Here is a 19,565-nt window from a genome sequence, read left to right as displayed (position 1 = left end):
ACATTTTTTTTTTCTTTTTTTTGGAAATTTGGTTTTGCAGGTGCATTTGGTGAACCAGTAAAATTCTTTAGTTTTACTCAACAATGCAATTTTGACCCGATGTGACTTCATTTCAGGAATACATACATACATATATATATATATATATATATATATATATATATATATATATATATATATATATATATATATATGCTTATTTATTTGAGTGTTTTTAGAAAATTCAGTATAGCAAATATTACCAAAATACGTCATATGTACTTAACTGTACGATAATTATTTTTTTTTGTTTGTTTGTTTGTTTGTTTAGAAGTCAAAAATGTATATGCATAATTTTTTTTGCAATACAATAATGAGAATTTGAGGGGAAAATTGTCTTAAAAAAAACAAAAAAAAAAACAATGAATGGAAATAAATAAATAGATTGTTTGACTGTAAGAAAATACAGTTTCGTATCTATTTATTTGATTTTGGGGTGATATTTCACCTGGACATTTCTTGACAGTTTTGTGAGATAATAATAAAACATGAAATCATAATTAAGATGTTTAATGTGCATGGTAGCCTATGTCAGGAAAAAACAATCACCAAAAAAAATCCATGTGACCATCCAACCACATGCTAAGTCAAAAACTATGTGTTAGCTGTAATGAAAATCGCATTTAACCACAACACCCTAGTCTATCCTAGTGCAATGCCAGACATACTCCTCATACATGCTTTACATGCTTTAGTGTGTTGGATCTGTCTGTCCACTTCTATATTAACAGGTCTCAGTGCATGAAACACTAAAACATTATTATTCTGAATATGATGAATGAGGTAAAATAAAAAGATCAGGTGTCATAAAAACGCTAGTTCATGTGAATGAGCATGTAATAAATGAAGATCTGGGAAAAAGGTGTGGTCTGTGCTAACAGTTCAGTGTCCAGATATTCACACACAGAGAGAGAGAGAGAGAGAGAGAGAGAGAGAGAGAGAGAGAGGGTGTGTCTGCCGTTGCTGCAGTGCTGTAGTCCTGACACACCCCAACACACACATGAAAACACACTATCTGCATCTGAATCCTTTCACACACAACCATGACTGAAACTGGGGATCAATTTTCAAAACCTTCATGTTCATATGAAATAATAAGCATGTCTGATTTCACAGTATTCATGAAACAGTAGGTGAAAAGTACCTAGATTACCTACTATATCACATAATAATCACAACATGGGGGATTTAGTATGTGCAGTCATTCCTACTACACATTCATACTTTTGTAATGGTCACAAAGTATGTTCTTCATTAAATGTAGTACCTACTCAGGCAGTATGTGATTTGGGATGGATCTTGTATCTGTTGCTCTATCAAATCTGTTGCTGTTTGTTTGAACATCATAGCAACAGCAGCACTGGCTCAACCAATGGCATGAGATTAAGGGCGGGACTGTCTGCTAGTTTGACCAATCGCAGGTAAGGGGAGTTGTCTTGATTTTTACAATTTCGTTTGGTTATGCTATTGGCGCAGAAATAACCAACACAACCTCAAAGCAATTCGTAACTATTTTATGTTTTGGCAAATGTGGCTAATTCATTTTATGTCTTCATACAATCTTATTTGTATGTTTTTGTACAGTCTGCTTACGCCCCAGTGACGGGTATGATTAGGGTGGGGTTTGAGGTGGACCTTCATGCTTCCTTTTTTTCTAATAATAGTACGTTTTTGTATGATTTACATCGTACGAATTTGAAATTGCCATCTTGTAACATAGTTCCGTTTTTCCATGAGATCAGGTTGGAAATTACACACTTCACCTTTAAATAAATGAGTCAATGACTGTACATTTTTGGAGGAATTTAATGAAATGAGGGTGTAAGTATTTGATTCGGGTTCATTATAAATAATTTCATTATTCTTGAGTCACTTTTTCCAGTCCATGGCTTCTGTCTAGCTACTGTAGCATGTAGAAATGTCATCCTCTCTCTATTGTGGGCTCAACCTCTGCAGTGTGTGGGAGTTTCCTTTGAACATGTCTGTCTGTCTCTGTCTCTCTCTCTCTCTCTCTCTCTCTCTCTCACACACACTCTGTATCACTAGGAACCACACATCATGTTCTGGAAAGGCCTCAACAAAACCTGCATGAACTCTTTTTCTTCATTAGAAAGTAGGTCTGTACAAGATACATTGAATAATTAATTATTATATATTTAAGATAATTTTGGTGCAAGACAAAATTAAACAAAACCATGAACACTGCAATAATTAGGGGCCGAACACAGAAGGTGTGTCTTATTATTATTATTATTATACCTCCTCCTTTTTCTTGTTCTTCTTCCGCTCTTTAATCTATGGCAGCCCATAGAAGTGCTTGCAGGAAAATGATGAAATTTGGCACACAGAAAGAGGATACTCTGAACATTAACCACAGATAATTTGATATCGTTAACTCATTCCCTATAGCTCCACCAACTGTCCGAATTTGCACGTACATATAAAATAAAGAAAACTACTTTTTGGAACTCATCCTAGACGGTTTGTCTATTTTTTCACCAAAATTGGCTCAGATCATCTTCAGTCCTTGCTGGCAGACTGGAACGGAATTTATTTTTCGTAATATCATTTTGTCGTAAAAAGCTGTATTTTATGATTGCATTAGCATATTGTTACAAATCTCGGTATGTGTAATCTATTTTCAGGCAAAAAGTTATTAAACCATTTTTGATAGACCAAAAAGACCAGTTTTCGAATAACACATCAACGAAATTCATGGCATGATGCCAAGCAGATTCTGAGGTTGTAACACTTCAAAGCTTTGGCATATTGATATTAAACTTTGTATGTATCATTTTGCCCTCACACTGACCACATGACATCAATTTGGTAAGAGCACCACCTATTGGTCAAAAGTCATAAGCAATTAAATCATTTTACTAGTGATTCTACTTTATGATTTTCTATGTTTTGCCTAAAATAATCTAAAGATGTCTTTAATTACTTATTGTTGCAGTTGTTCTAACGCTCACAGCCATGCTTGCATAACTTAACATGCCTTTTTTGAGCTTGGCCTCATTAATTGCTGCTTGCAGCTATATATTTAATTTGTTTTTTATTAGCCAATTAAAAGTGTATCATTACATTAGTTTGATAATGCCTCCTTGTGCACCTTAAGAGCACCTTGTAAGCAAGTGTCTTTTGTATATATATTTTTTTTATTTCAGGGGTAAAAATAGAGTTTTTGCTACTGAAAGTTCCATTAAGTTTAATTCATTTCTGAGAATTAGTTTAGACTGTGTGTTTTAATGATTAACTTTATAAATAAATAAATCCTTTTTCATCACCACACATTTTTATAAATTAAAATAAAAAATAATACTTTTTTATATTTTATTCAACATTTATTTTAATTCATGTAATGATTTTTTTTTAGTGTTAGTTAATTATAATAACCCTTTCATGCTGGCTTTAATGTTAATTTATAATACATTAACAAATGTTCATTTATATAATGTGAAATGTAATAATATATTCGGATTAATAAATGCTGTAAAAGTATTGGCGAATTTCATTAAAAATCGTAAATATTTTACGATTTTTAAAGCTATATTGACTTACTAGAGACATAACCTTTTCTGACAACAGAAATTCTTCACCTCTTGAGGTCAGGGGAGTGAGGTTTACATAGTTCTTACTAGCTCGCCTCTGTTACACTCGCCCCCTTAAACCTTCCTTCCATCCGGGTCATGGCACCAAATGCATACAGTCCTACTCAACCCACTCCGAGCAAGATTTGAACCGCCGTCTGCGGCATGGTAGGAAGGCGCAATAACAAGGACGCTAAAGATCGAAGTCTCTACGGTCAGTTGCTAGTGCGCCTCTTGAGTCAAGGGGAGTGAGGTTTACACACAGCTCTTATAAGCTTGCCTCCATTACAATGACTCTGTGGTTGACAGACAGCTCAGATCATCAGACTGAGGAAATGTCCCATCCCGCAGCCCAGCGTCAAATGGAAATGGGTTTTACAAGGGCTGATCATCAGCCAGCATTAGCAGAAACACAGCACAAGCCTTACAGAAACACACAGGCTAACACACACAATGAGGCCAGTTACAGTCAGTAAGAACGGCCAATATACCGATCTCTAATGCTAATTTGCCATAGCTAAGAATGCAAATTACTGTGCGTGTATATTTTATATTTATTTTAACTAGTACTGTTTGCTAAGTCAGCACTATTTATTTTGAGAGTCTGTAGTTTCACCGGAAGATAAGTATGCTAGCTGGAGCCGTTTACCTCCAGTCTTTGTGCTAAGCTAGGCTAGTTGTGTGTGCGTCAGACAGAGTTACGGAACGCACGGAGATGAAAAGGGTATGTATGAACTTATCTAACTCTGGGGGATACGGTGAATAAGCTAAAGTCCCAAAAAGTCGGCGTGTTCCTTTAAGAAATGGTAAAAAATAAATGCATTCAGAAATAAATGGAGCGATTCCAAGAGGGTCCTCGTTGGTGCTTTGGCCCTAAATAGATCAATTTCCATTTCATATTGACTTTTGAAATCTGTGTAATTTAAAACTGTGTATTAATAAATCTGTAATAAAAGTGTATGTTGAGATGACATAATGTGTTATACTGATCCTATCGTAATCAATTATTAATAATATAATTGTTTGTTTATGTTTTAAATATAAAATAGTATGATATCAGGGTCACCACCATAACATTTTTACTTTTATACATAAAAAAAAAAATCAATATTAAGTTTAATTAAAAATGTAAAACATATTCATCATATAATCACACATTTATAGATCCAGAAGAAAAAAAAAGTGTCTTGTCATTGATTCAGGGACCAAAATTTCAATGCTCTTTTGATTTGGGCCAGTGTGCAACTGCCTAGAATCCCCTGCATTATGCACTAGCAAGAACTCACATTGTCTTCAAGAAAATGTAAAAGTCTTTAATTATTAATGAGAGTCCACACAAGTTAAGCAAGAACTTAATGCAAAATGTATTGAGATTATATGAAAGTAGCAAATGCTGATGATGATCTTTGAGAACATGCCACAAAAAAAGATAGAAAGATAGATAGATAAAGATATTTTTTGAAACATGTTTAGATGTCCTTGGATTCATGTATAGAAGTACAAGCCATGATCTGTATCTAGCTCCTACATTATCCATATGACAAGCAAAACATGTGGCAAAATTATTGGAGATTATGCAGTTATCCAGTCAGGAATGTTCAATTTGCAGCCAACAGAGTCGGATGAACACATACAATGATTGTTTTACACACACGCACGCTGTTGTTTGTCTTTATAATGCGACTTGCCTGCAGGGAGGCGAGTGAGTGCAGTGTTTTAAGCCATAGAGAAAAGCTTTCAATTGACACTGCACACACGCACACACAATCGCAGCATGCTCAGATAACAGCACATGCATGAAGAGAGCTGAGTGTGTGATGTATCTGTCCTCGTTTCTGACGCTCTTCAGTGTAGAGTGCAGATAGAGCAGGACTGCAGAATGAAACGGCGTCCTGTGTCACGCTTCATGATGATAAAGCGTTAGCACCTGCAAAACTCATCAAGCATGGAGAATGAATATAAAGCTTTTAGGTGTTCACAGCCCTCTATGCAAACATAATCAGGCCATCTACTTTAAATGTATTTTAAATGTATATATATTTAAAATATATACATTTAAAAAAAATTTGTTTTAATTAAAAACTATTTATTTTTTAACTATTTTTCATCAAATAAATGCAGCCTTGGTGAGGATTCTTTTTTTTTTAAACAAATTTCCATTTTTTGGCTTATAGTATATTTAAAATGTTGACTTAAAAACATCAAATTCAGAGTGAAACAGTATATTCAATAAGAGGATAAACTGTAGGGCAAGAATGCTTTTACCAATGGGAATTGATTGGATCATGAAAAACCGCTTGCAACCATTTTTGAGGTTAAAGGTCAAATTTTCCCTCAGGAGTACTTGAGTTATCCCAGTGGTTATATTTCCTTCAAATATATTATTATTTGGAGAAAAAAAAATTATATTAAGTGCACTTATAAATCTGGCACAATAAGGAACAATGTTTAGAGAAGACACAACAATTTTTCCAGTTTAACCAGTGACTGGGTGGGGGCAACTATGGGCAAGAGTGTATATTAGTCAGTGTTCCTCTCAGACAATTTGTGAGGTGTGTGGGTCACTTCATGCAGCTGTCGAGATGCATTGCAATAAGATGTTGTAAAGGCTTTGAGGAAATCCTCTTGCAGGCCAAATGTGGGAGAGCTGCCCACAAAGTTAGTTCACGCTGACAACTGGAGAACAACAAATCAAATAAACAACTGACAACTGTGAAAACACTATGCCACAGAATAATGACAGATCGATGTATTGGCCAGAACAGAACGAAGATCTGATTATATTTATCCATTTTGAGATTTGACTTAGGGTCAATGACATATTGCCATGATAAAGAAAAATCTTTTTTAAAACACATAATACAAGTGTTTAGAAATGTACTTTTTGTATTCATGTTGATTTCATATGGTTACGAAAAGTTTATATGTAACGACCTTACACCTTGAATACATGTTGAGTGTACACATCTTCTTTATCATTTTCAAAAAGTTTTCAAATACATTGTTTTTATTAATATCATGAATAATATAATTGCATTTTTTGGGAGTTGCACCACATGACATTTTACAACCTGAACTAGACTTGCTTTGTCATAAAAATGTCAAATTATATTTTAAGAGGCATAATGACCTTGACACACAGCCATGAGGTTCTGAAGGGGTTTATGATATAATTCTCTATTTTTTTCTGCATGTTTGTTGCACCACATGACTGATGTAGCAGACAAAGGTTTTTTTGTCAAAGTTAGTTAGCACCAAGCTAGACAACTTTGTTGATTAAAATCCTGCATTAAATATCATGATTGTATTTAACAAAAATGAACACTCGCCAAGCAACAAATGCGAGGAAAAAACGGCATTGGTGAATATACGAAACAGTGTCAATCGCCAGTAACATTTTTATGAATTCTAAGAATGCACTGTTGTGAGAACATGAACGTAAACAAACGTGTATGATGCTCGGGACAGATGACCAGCGCTGCATCCTCACAAGAGTTTAAGCCATGGCAATTTAAATATTCAAGTGCAAAACGCAATAGGGAACACCATTTGTTACTCGCGAGCTGTTTGGAAAGTTTTGTGTGGGCAGAAAGCTGCATATCAGACAATGTGCGAATACTGAATTAAATGCGTTCTCTTACACATCGTCTTGCACTTGAATGGACAAATTCACAGAAAAAACATGTCAAAAATGCCCGTCTCGGCGGGTATACAAGTAAATATGGTCGGATATGGCTTAAGTGAATGTAAACGGTAGAGAAAGATGTGTACCAGTATCAGTGTATTGGATCCCTGCATTCGATCTTAAAGTGATAGCAGCCTAATATTCCTGGTGCTGTCTGTAGCCGCGTTTCCATTACCCTTCAAATTGCGCAAATTGAAGTTGCGAATTGGAAATACGCCCAATGGAAACACGTCAATTTCGCAAAAATTCCCATTTATCGCAAAAAAGTTTTTACGCTCACATGAGGTGGTTTTTCAGGCAATTCGAAAAAGGAATATTTCGCAAAACTGCAATGGAAACAGTTTTTGCGCATTTACTGTCACCTGACTTAGAAGGCGCGGTGTGTTTGGACAGAATACGAGACAGAGTTCTTTATTAAATTCATAAAAGACAAAAGAATTACAGAAATACTGGATTCTAAACCTCATAGAGGTGCCACAATCAAGACCTCGAAGCAGAAATGAGTGAGAAACACAGAAACACCTCAAATGTGCCGCTCACAGTATAAGGGTCATTCCTTGCCATTAATGTTGGGATAACACGCCTACGTTTCCTTCCATTAATAATAATAATAATGTCTAGTGTGGTGATATATATAAACCTACCAACGTAGGTCCGTTGCCATGATTTTTGGAATGACTTATCGTGAGAGGAAAAAATGAAGTTTTAGTCGCATAACATCGGTTAATGGAAACGGCGTCATTTCGCAATAGTTTTTTAGCGATATTTAGAACAAATATTTAGAAATCCATATGTAATGGAAATGCGCCTAGTGTCATTACTGTGTAATTATTCACTGCTCTTTGACTGAATAACTTTTGTAACTTTAATAAAGATTCATTTATGTTTAATTTATACAGTGAAGACTATCTGTTATTTTACATTTGATTAGTTTATTCAATGTCTCTACCTGAAAACTACTGTTACTAGTCTTTCAATTGATATTAATTATAAAAATGATTAGGCTAGTAGTTTTAGCTGTAGTATCGAAACTGGAATAGAGAATTGTGCATTTTCACTGGTATCTAAAATGTTGGTGTCATAACTACATGTTTTTGCAAAAACAGTTTCATGGCTGGTAAAAAATATTTATGGCTGGTAAATATTCTTAAGTCACCGGCCAATGGCAGGTGTCAAAAGTCAGTCCACAACATGCCACGCCAGTTCCACTTCCAGAACCTGATGCACAATCCAATTCTCAAAATCAGCCCCTGCACTGAATGAACTCAACAGTAGAGTTCAGATTTATATCAATCTAAATTACAAGCTTGCATATCTAATTGGATCCCACTGCCTTCCTGTTACACTGTCCGATGAAACCGGAGCCCTTTCAAGCAATGCACCACTACACTCCAACCTTCCTCCGAAAACACCACACCATCAGTGATCAGCTAAACCCCTCTTTGACCATCTCATTCACTAACCCCAAACAAGGTCAAACCTAACAGCTTCCACATTTTTATATTGTTTCAAAGTGGAACTTACTGTTTCTCCATCTTTTTTGTCCTCCATTGTCATTTTCACCTTGCAGTCTTGCACGATCCCGGTAATCAATGACCTAGAGTTTGGAATCGGTCACTCCGGAGGTGCATTAAAGCTGAAAACACATGTCCTTGTCAACTTTGAGATACTACGATACTATTTGAAAAGCGATTCGGAGCGTCCCAGCCGAAATCCAGTAGCATTACTCTACCCCACACACCACACAAATCCACTTTATCATCAATACGGATGCAGGACATTAGCACCGTTAGCCTACTCCCATTCCCAGCTGTCACCCTCTGCTCCAACCAGCTTCACATACTTGCTCGGATGGGACGGCACTTACCATATTTGTAGGCACCAGTGGTCTCTCTCCTGGCTGAGTGTAATCATGATCTGGTGGACCGAAATAGCAGCGGGCCCCTCCGTGCGGCAGGCCTCCCTGACTGGAATCTGTCCTGCTCGAGTCTTATTGTCATCCTGCTTATCAGCTCTTTTTACGCACCCCCTCCCGTCCCCTCGGCTGCACAAATACCCCGGCACAGGCAGCCAGATTCAGTACAACTCAGCCCGCCGCTACTGTTAGGAGCCAGTCAGCCATGCTGGAGTACAGCAGCCCAGCTTAAGGGGGATTTGGGGGCATTTCCCCAGGTATTATGAGCGGTTGCGGTGTTGCCCTGATCCGGGGCTCTGCCAATCAGCACCTCTGTGTCTCTGGACTAGACTGGACTAGTTTGCCCCCTGTCTTTTATCTCTCTCTCTCTCTCTTGCTCGTGTTTCTCTGGGAGGTTGCAGCAGTCTCTGCCCGCATCAGCAACATTACACCACCAGCACCAGCCAACCCCAGCCCCCCTCGCCACACACACACACACACACACACACACACACACACACATTCCTACAACAGTGCCCTTCCAATGGCCCATTCCATTAATTAAATCAATGCCACTGACAGTATATCACAGTGGATTTTGAAATATCCTAATCTATTCCCAGTTCAAGTGGAAAATGATCAAAGCTGGAGGAACTAGATATTATAATATACTGTAAAAATATACATAACTTTGAAGACAATATAACTTGGGTTGCTTTAAATGGTTGCTTTAAGTTGAAATGTGTCATTTGTGCACTAGTAATGCACCTGTGTGTTTAGAAAATGCAACTTTATGGTGAAACATTGTTGCTGAGTCACTTACCCAGAGAGGATATAAAGTGGACATACTTTTGGACACTTAAAATGTCTGAATTCCAATGCATTAGATATCAAACAAAGTGACACCTGCAAACAAATGATGCTATAGCTTAACTAACTTCACTTTTCTGAGACATTTTTCAATCATTCTTAACCAAGTGGTCTTAAGGTCATATATTATGAATGTATTTAGTTCGTTCCCCTCAAGTTCACACAGGTGTCCCAGCAGAATGAGCATATTAAAAAAATATTAACAAAGAATATGTCCCACAAGTTTGACAACCAAGATTTGTCTTTATTTTTTAACAATATATAAAGTTTGAAACCTTACTAGCTTAATTTTGTGTTTTTATGTTTCTTTAAAGCAAATTCATTATTTTTTTTAATATTTTGTTACATAATGCAAATACATTTATACATTTAAAGTGTGGATTAAATGTGCAAATACCTTTTGTGGTTTTCACCAAAACATTAAGCTGTTTTAATTGATGATATAATATTAAGAAATGTTTTTTGAGCAGCAAATCAGCATGATGAAAATTGAGCTTTGCCATCAGGAATAAATTACATTTTAAAATATATTAAAATAGAAAACAGTTATTTTGTAATATTTATATCAAATCTTCATGAGAATAAGTAACTTCTTTCAAAAATATTTAAAAATCTTATCGACCACAAAGTTTTGAACGGTAGTGTATGTGTCAGCCCTCATTTCCACTTTGTAATAAAAAAAAATGATTTGAAGACAAATGAAAGATAATTTGCAATATCACTTCATTACAGCCCAAGTAAAAATAATATTTAACCATTTTACTGGAAAAATCATTCATTCAATTCATTCCAAATAATGTTTTTTGAACATTCTAAAAAGTAACAGTAAAGGGAAGAGGAGTTAGTGAAGGGTCATTAGTAAAAATAATAACTTTTTTTTTTCCAAACATGTTTCCCAAACACTTCCCGTCTGCCATTGGTAAAACAACAAGAAAGTCCCGCCCCAAACTCACACTATTGGCTCAGTCAGTGTTCCTGTGTCAGGTTGATTGGATTCTCGCACAAACAAAACAACGTTTTGATAAAGCAACAGTGTTGACACTTGGTGTACATACAGTTGTCTCTACAAGTAAGAGAAAGTATTTGAACAATACACAACTCACCTTTAAATAATCCAAAAAGGCATTTGTGATAAAGAGAGATTTGCTATTATTGGTCAATAGCCCACAAACCAGAGACCAGTATCAAATCATCAAATCGATTATAATCCACTGAATGTCATAGACAGATGCTCATGTTTGTTTACTGAACACAGACCTCAAAAACATGCGATTATAGTGGGACGCAAGTTGAGGATCTATACGTCTCAGTAATGCAGTGTTGCCATAGCAACCCAACCTCACTGCAGAGGGGACACGAGCCCTGAAATAGAGTTTACCTTCACACAAACACACAGAATGAGAAGATGTGATCTGACACACCAGCTAACTTGTCTATATATTTTAACATTCATCGTTTAACTCTTGAAACGCATGAGCGGTGAACGTGTGCATCAACATAACATTAATCTGCTAATATTAAAAAATTACTCTGCCCCTTTAAAGAAGCACTTCCTGCCAAGACCTCTTCATTTACACTTCTTCCATTTAGACAATCAGTGGACAATGTTTAGAAACAGGGCTTTATTGTACAGGACATTGTATGCATCACAGTCCCTTTGCGTCATTACTTGAGGCGGAATTCACCCACCAACTCAAGTTGCCTTGAGTTTGCTGAAAATCACATATTAATCACGTCTTGCACATCTTTTTTCTAAATAATTGGCATCTGCAAACAAATCATTATTTTCTCACTTTTATTCAAAATAACACTGATATATTTTTTATTTTTCTCACACACACACACACACACACACACACACACACACACACACACACCGCATCTGTGGGCCAGTCCAGCTGCGTCTGTTGCTCTGTGCTCCTGTGTGAACTTCTAGATGTGTACAACACATGATTCTGATGTGGTCTCACACACAGTGTACATCTGGATTAAAGCTCTGACAGATCTCCAGAGAACCACACAACCGTGCAAACATACACACCCAGAAGACCACTGTTTACCACACCGCCAAGAGTCCGAGGATGAGTCTGAACATTACTCAACTAAATACAATGATGAAGAGAATTTTTGATTCACTATCTACAGGAAACAGTTCATAACTATACAGGAAATTCTATATATCTTCAGGAAATAGATCTAGAAATTTGTTTTATTATTACAATTTTTTTTATTGGTATCAATTCTATATTAAAAAGTTTACGTTGTGTATATTTTATGATATCATTTTATAGAGATGACACTCAAAGTGTAATTTGTTCTCTTTGTTTGTCTTAAACTTTTGTCATTCATCCTGTTTTCCGTCGCATGTGCCTTTTTGTAGTCAGTTTGTAGTTTTTCCCCTTGATTGTCTTCCCCAGGTGTATCTCGTTAACTCGTTACCCTGTTAAGCTTGCTACCCCTTGTGTATCTTGTTGTGTCTCTTTTTGCTTTGTCAGTTGTTGTTTGTAATGGTTCCAGTTCTGCTTGTGTTTCTATTTCTTGAGTTTCAGTTTTTGTTTGTTACTTTATTAAAGGGGAACATGGCAGCTCTAGCCATTTCTTCGCTGATTTTCCCTTTTGTTGTCGCGTGTTTTGTCAACGAGCTCCCCCTACAGCTGTGGGCCGTATATTTCACAACACTGTAGTAAAAATCTCACTTGCGGCACCCTCCTCCCCCTTTCTACCGCTGCTCATGTGCATTTGTTATTATGGGAGCCGGCCAACTTTATCGTGTGGCGCTATGTCTACCGAGGAGGGTAATACATCATACACAGTATCATATGGCATGTGTGTTTATGTTGAATTGCTCGTTCTCGCTTCTCACGAGACTTCCTATTTCCAACTTACCGGGACGTTAGTCCCCATGTTGCAAGGTTGGTTTTCCGCTGAGGGGTGCGGGGAAAGTCACCATTCTCACCAGAACAGGTTATTTAACCATCCAAATAATTTCTAAACGGATTTATTAAGTTGAAATAGTTGCCAAGTTCCCCTTTAAAAACCCAGCACTTAGTTAGTTAGTTAGTATACTTTATTGTCCTTTTTCAGGATATTTGTCTTGGACTCAAAGCTGCATTAATACACAACATATACATACATACAACATATGCACACACAAACCAATAATAAAAAAAAAAAAATAAAAAAAACCTTACTACATCTTGCTATTTAACATATTAATAGATACAGGAATAAATGTTTTTTTTGTAACGGTTACTCTTACACAATGGGACTCTATACCGTCTCCCTGATGGCAGCAGCTGATACATTGGAAATAAAACATGGCTTGAATCACTCACTATTGTCTGTGCATTTTTAAATATCAACGATTCGTAAATTGATTGAAGTGATGAGTACTCTCTTACACCCATAACTTTCATTGCAATTTTCACAAGACGTGCAAGCTGTGATTTTAATTGGACCGAAAGATTGCCATACCAAGTTTGCATCCCATAATTTCAAAGACTACCTAAAACGGCGTAATAAAATAATTGCATAATTCTCTGATTTACACCAAACAGCCTAAGTCTTCTTAAAAAATACAATCGTTGTTGGAATTTTGAACAAAGATAATCAGTGTGGGCTTTCCAAGTAAATAAGATTCTACTCCCGCTTATTACACAAAGAGCATAACTTCTAGCCAATACAACACTTACTGTAAATTCTTATCATGACTTTTTAAGACTGTATTAATTTCCATCAATTCTGAAGGCCTAGAAATCATCTTACTAATAATTTCCTATCCCTTCACAACAGTATATTTGGTGTTAAACCAATTTTTCGTAGAGAGAGAGAGGGCGAGGATATCTGCTCCTGTATTCAAAGTCTGAACATATATAAAAAATATATATTATAAAATATTTAGCAGCACAACTGTTTTCAACATTGATAATAATAATGTTCCTTGAGCACCAAATCAGCATATTAGAATGATTTCCGAAAACAAAAGTAACGGTCAAAGTCATGCTTCAAAATTACATTTTGAAATATGTTAAATTAGAAAACTTCTTTTCAATTGTAAATATTCCACAATACGATTTGTTAACTGTATTTTTCATCAAATAAAAGCAGCATTCTTATAAAAAAAAAACTTACGGACACCAAACTTTTGAATCTACGGTATTTTACTTGCTAATGCTTCAAACACAGCACTCACTTTACTGTTTTCAAAAGATGTGATGTCACTAACCTGATAATTATCAGCAAAGCCATTCATCCTCAGACTCAGAAGAGTTCATGTCATCAACCAAGTCCCTTATAAACACTATTTTGTGTTTCAGGGAACTGATAAAAAGCTTTGCACACAGAGTTGCGTCCCAGTCCAGCAATGTCAGACCTCGTAGAACAAACTGTAGGCATGGCATCAGAGACTTTGTGACGCGTGTCCTGATCCGTGAGCAGATCACAAGATCATCGTCACCTTACTGTTGTACAGTGCCACTCTTAGCTCATTTGAAGCCCATTAGGACTGATTATCATTACTAAAACATTCCTGTCCTGACTGGCTTGCAGCACAGTATAAGCGAACAACGCCATTTGAGGCAGAAAAGCTCATTAACTCTAGCTCAAGAGACGGCAGGCGTCCCAGCAGATCCGGCCTGGACTAATGAACAACAGTCAGCTCACATTAGCCAGCAGTCTGAACAATATAGAAGTATTACATTATTCACAATGAGTGCATGAACTGCATATGGCTCTGAACATTTCATGATGCCTTCTTTCACACACCTTAGGTCAGCTTTATCAATGTTAGCCAGTCTTCAGTTGTCTATGCGAGTAAATGCTTTAAATGCGAACAATACAATTCTTGGAATGCTTGATTCTGATTGGTCAACTGTGGCATAATTGTGGTTGACGCTAAAATGTGAGCAACTGATTTCCTGGATTGCTGTGCTAGGATCTTAGTTTAAGTTTTAAGCTTATCTACAAGCAAGCCAATAATTATTTCCAACGGTAGCATTTGTCCTCTGCATTTAACCCATCCAAGTTAGTGCATACACATTAGGAGCAGTGAGAAGTGAAGACATACCATGGACACACACACTCGGAGCAGTGGGCAGCCATTCGCTGGAATTCCTTGGGAGTGATTGGGGGTTAGGTGCCTTGCTCAAGGGCACGTTAGTCGTGGGTATTGATGGTGGTTCATTCACTCCCCCACCTACATTTTTCCTGCCGATATTGACAATAATGCTGCCTTCAAGTGCTATCGGAATTATGGCAAATATTGGTTTTAAAAAAATTGGACATGAGCCCACCCCAAATTTTAATGTGATGAGCTGATAATCACAACTTCAGAAGTGAGAAGTAGAACATCTAGTTCTAAGTCTAACTCTCTAACCATTAGATCACGATAGCCCCCATATATATATATATATATATATATATATATATATATATATACAAGAATATAATATATAAAAGCTGACTATTATGTTCACCAATGATGCATTTATTTGATCAAAAATACAGTAAAAACAGCAATATTGTGAAATGTAATTTAATTATTAAAATTTATTTTATTAATTAAAATTTAATAGTTCAGAAAAGGCAATTTAAAAGTTAATTTCTGTGATGGCAAAGCTGAATTTTCAGCAGCTGATTAGCTGCTCAAATCATATATTTTTTGTGGAAACCGTGATCGGTTTTCATTATCGATTTTCTATTTGAATATATTTTAAAATGCTAAGTTATTTAAAATAAAGTTATTGCTTTGATAGTAAAGCTGAAATTTAATTTCACATGATCCTTCAGAAATCATTCTAATAAGCAGACTTGGTTCTGAATTATTAGAGCATAAGAGTATAAGAAACTTCTTTCAATAACAATTTATAGATAAAATTAAACAAAAATCGTACTTTACTAAAAATGTCTTCTTTTTTTTTTACTCATCTTACCATGGGCACTATCTGAGCCAGGACTGCCAATGACATCCCCCTCAACAATAGATAGACGCACGATGTTCCTGAAACCAATCCAAACTCTCTTGGGAACCCATGATGAAGCTTCAGAAGCTTCCTATTTTCACTAATATAATCAAATGCACTTCATGCTAAATATTCAAACTGTTGTGGTTCAATAGTGCATATAATTAACACTGCAGACTCACCGATCTGTTCACGGTTTTTGTCTCATTGATCCAAAACCAAGCTCTGAAACTCATTAGATTTATTTTCTATATTCTATAGAATAAAACAAAGACAACCAAGCCCAATATTCAACTGAAATGTGAAATTTCAGAGACTGTAAACAGAGCTTGTGTCTGATAACCCCTCAGGACATCTGAGTGAAAAGTGTAATAAACTGTGCGTCAAAATCAAAGCTGTGTGTGTGTGGTAAAGAAATCGCCTGTGTTCTCACAGATGGACGTCTCACGGTTCAGCTGCCCCTTCAGCACCCAATCACAACCTCTATTTTTCACACGCCACCGGTCAGAGACACACACACACTTGTCCGGCCTGCAATTCATCAGGCTATATCCATTTCAACATTTCTGTTCCAATGAAAGAGAAAAATGAATGTTCAGAGCAGATCTGCAGAAAGGCAGATCTTGCATTGATTTGTAGTTCAAGGACAAAGACAGCAGATGCACAATACAAAAACAGTATGAAAAGTACAGGAGTTTCTTTTCATCAGGACACAGTGATGCCCAAAGCAGTGCTTTAACAGGAGTATCTGGACACTCTCAGGCCATCAGAGTCAGGTAGAGATATTTCTGCACTCTCTGTACAGTGAAGAGTGGAGCTTTCACCCGTTACACACACACACACACACACACACACACTCACACACACACACTCTCTCTCTCTCTCTGACTGGCACCGGATATTAATTAGACCAACAGCTCTTGGTCTTACGTCAGTCTGAGCTCCCCCACACCAGGAGTGATGAGATCACTGTCTTAGCATGAGGAGGAAACCCCTGCTGAAATGATTAGATTCAAACAGTAGGAATGGATGCTGATCCAAGATTTAGTATTATTATTTTTTAATTTTTAATTTTACAAGGTTGGTCCCTCAAAAGTAAGGGCATTTCATACCTATATATCGTTTGTTTTGTTGCAAAACAGGGACTTTTTTTTCTTTTCTTTTTTTCAATGTTGCATTTTCTTCTTGGTTCGGTTCGCTTTCACAAGGCAACCTTTCAAAGCATATCAAAATGTGTTTATGCAAGTCACATGCCACTACAACTGTCCTCTTATTGGTCAGAGTTTCCTCTGCGTCATCCATCAGGATGATTGACAGGTTCGCTCCATGAGCTTATTGTGGCTTTATTTGTAACTGTCAAGACAAACGCAAACACTATACAAATGTAGCCGTCATTCCCGCTGTTAAATGATATACTACATTCGTATTAATACTGCAGCAAACTCAAACACACTCTCTCTGGATCTCCCAGCGATGTCTAGAGGTTAACAGTGTCAAGACACATGCAAACAGTATACCAATGTTATAATACAAGGCTTTATCGGGACAGCATTCTCACACGGAGAAGAACAATTACACAACATTTTAAGATGAAGAGGTGCTCTTTTGGTTTTCAACTGTGATAACTAATGTGCTCATTCACAGAATTATATAGCACATTTCACGTTATGAATTATAATACCATTTGGTTCATTGGTCCGTTGGGTCGGATTGCTTTCACACCTCAAGCGAATCGCCCCAGAGTTCATTTGCAATCAGGCTGAGACCACCTCGTTCAGGCGGTCTCGGAGCGATTGTTTTTGTCGTGATTGTCGTGTTCACATATAACTAAACGAACCAAAGGGCGCTCTAAGAGAGACGGCTGAAATGTCAGAACACAACATTCAGGGTTTCACACATTTTATGACAAATGAATTCGTTTGACTTTTCCTGCACAGGATGACTAGAAAAGAAGGATTCAATAGTTTTTAATTATTTTCTTTCTTCCTTTTTCCATTTTCAACATTGATAATAATAAGAAATGTTACTGGAGCACCAAACAAGCATTTTAGAATGATTTCTGAAGAACCACGTGACACTGAAGATTGAAGTAATCCAGCAATATTCACTTCAGAAAATGACTTAATATCTTAAAATTGTATTTTTTATATTTAACATTTCTAGAAACATACAGAGCGACCGCAGGAACGGAAGTTCAAAGACAATATTCTAAAGATGGCGGCGCCCTCATTTCTCTGGCGCATAAGGTCTATAGACCCCTTTTGCGCCGACGTCACAGTTACGTCTCAGCGCTAGCTGGAGGCAAAACAAACGGAGGCGGAGGCGGCCTGGAGGTGGAGTCAGTCACTCTTTGTGGCTATGCAGAACTGCGGATCGTAGGCTATCACACAAGTCTTGTGACCATTTAGTACAGTTATAGGCATCTAAATATGTATATGCCCTCAGTTTCTCTTTACCCTCGGTTTCTCTATCAGGTAGGTGTACTGTAGAAGTCAGGCCACTCAACCGGAGGTAGCGTTGACGTTAATCCTGTCAGATCGTCCATCCATTGAATGAGCGTGTACGGGTCAGCCAATCTGGGATGTCCGTTAAAATTAACTTTTGCAAATAACAATCGCGGTCCTGAACAGTGAGTGACCTTGCACATTAAGATAAAATCGGATTTTCTCCAGTCATTGTTAAAAAACAAGCTAAAAAAACTTGCACACTAACGTTAGCGAAGCAGCCAGAGGGATCGTTCTGCCTCCACCTAAGCTCCGCCCACAAAGAAACGTCACCATGTTTACCAACTGAAAAGGGGTCTATATGCACAGATGCAAATAATCTGTCAGTTGATTGTAACATGTAATTTAAATTTAATTGAAAAACAGATTAACACATACGGTAACAAACTGTAGCAACGACCCAGCTAGCAAAAAAAATCAAAAAAATGTCCTAAGAACATTTTGCTAACGTTACCATTAGGTTGTAAAACCGTAATTCAGAATGTTCTCTGAACATTCAAAACGTCCAATGTTTTTAAAAAAACATATTTTCTTGGTTATATGAACATTAAGGGAACCTTCCCTCTTATCATTTTGCAAACATTATGGGAACATTACTTTTTAATGTTATAAGTGATGTTTTTGTGCTAATGTTTTGAAAACATTTTTAAAGACCAGACGACTTTGAACAGACATGCTATTAATGTTACAGTAAAATGTTTGTTCATAAATTTAAGAGAAACATGTTAGGTGGGAAACCAATTAGTGCTTTGTAGCTACTGGTCTGATACTGGTGGATCAGTAGTCTTAGCCAGAAGTCTTGCTGGTTAAGCTAGTAAACTCTTGGTGGAGACAAGAACATCCTATGCTGGAGATCAGCATCCAGATCATTACATATGCTGGTGAGCAGCCATGCTGAGCTGTACAGTAAACAGTGAACGTCCAGAAATACATTCCAAAGAACCACAACAACAGAAAAACAAATAAAAAATACACATTCTGCTTTGGAATATGAAAAAAAGTGTTAGATTTGATGTCAATGAC

General features: G+C 36.7%; 1 protein-coding gene across 4 annotated transcripts in view; it reads right to left on the bottom strand.

The window, feature by feature from the left end:
* Nucleotides 1-19,565, bottom strand: part of ank3b (ankyrin 3b) — a 181,803-nt gene that overhangs the window by 83,143 nt on the left and 79,095 nt on the right. For 3 of the 4 annotated variants that reach the window (XM_081393524.1, XM_081393526.1, XM_081393525.1), the window contains exon 1: nt 8,839-9,141. The exons of the other annotated variant lie outside the window; for it this stretch is intronic. In XM_081393524.1, coding sequence (XP_081249650.1) covers nt 8,839-8,871 — 33 coding nt within the window. In that variant the 5' untranslated portion in view covers nt 8,872-9,141. Of the gene's footprint in view, nt 1-8,838; nt 9,142-19,565 lie in introns of those variants that run through there. 4 annotated transcript variants of the gene reach the window in all.

Source organism: Scardinius erythrophthalmus (assembly GCF_964197995.2).
Source record: "Scardinius erythrophthalmus genome assembly, chromosome: 18".
Taxonomy (NCBI): domain Eukaryota; kingdom Metazoa; phylum Chordata; class Actinopteri; order Cypriniformes; family Leuciscidae; genus Scardinius; species Scardinius erythrophthalmus.
This window is presented reverse-complemented; position numbering and strand designations above follow the sequence as displayed.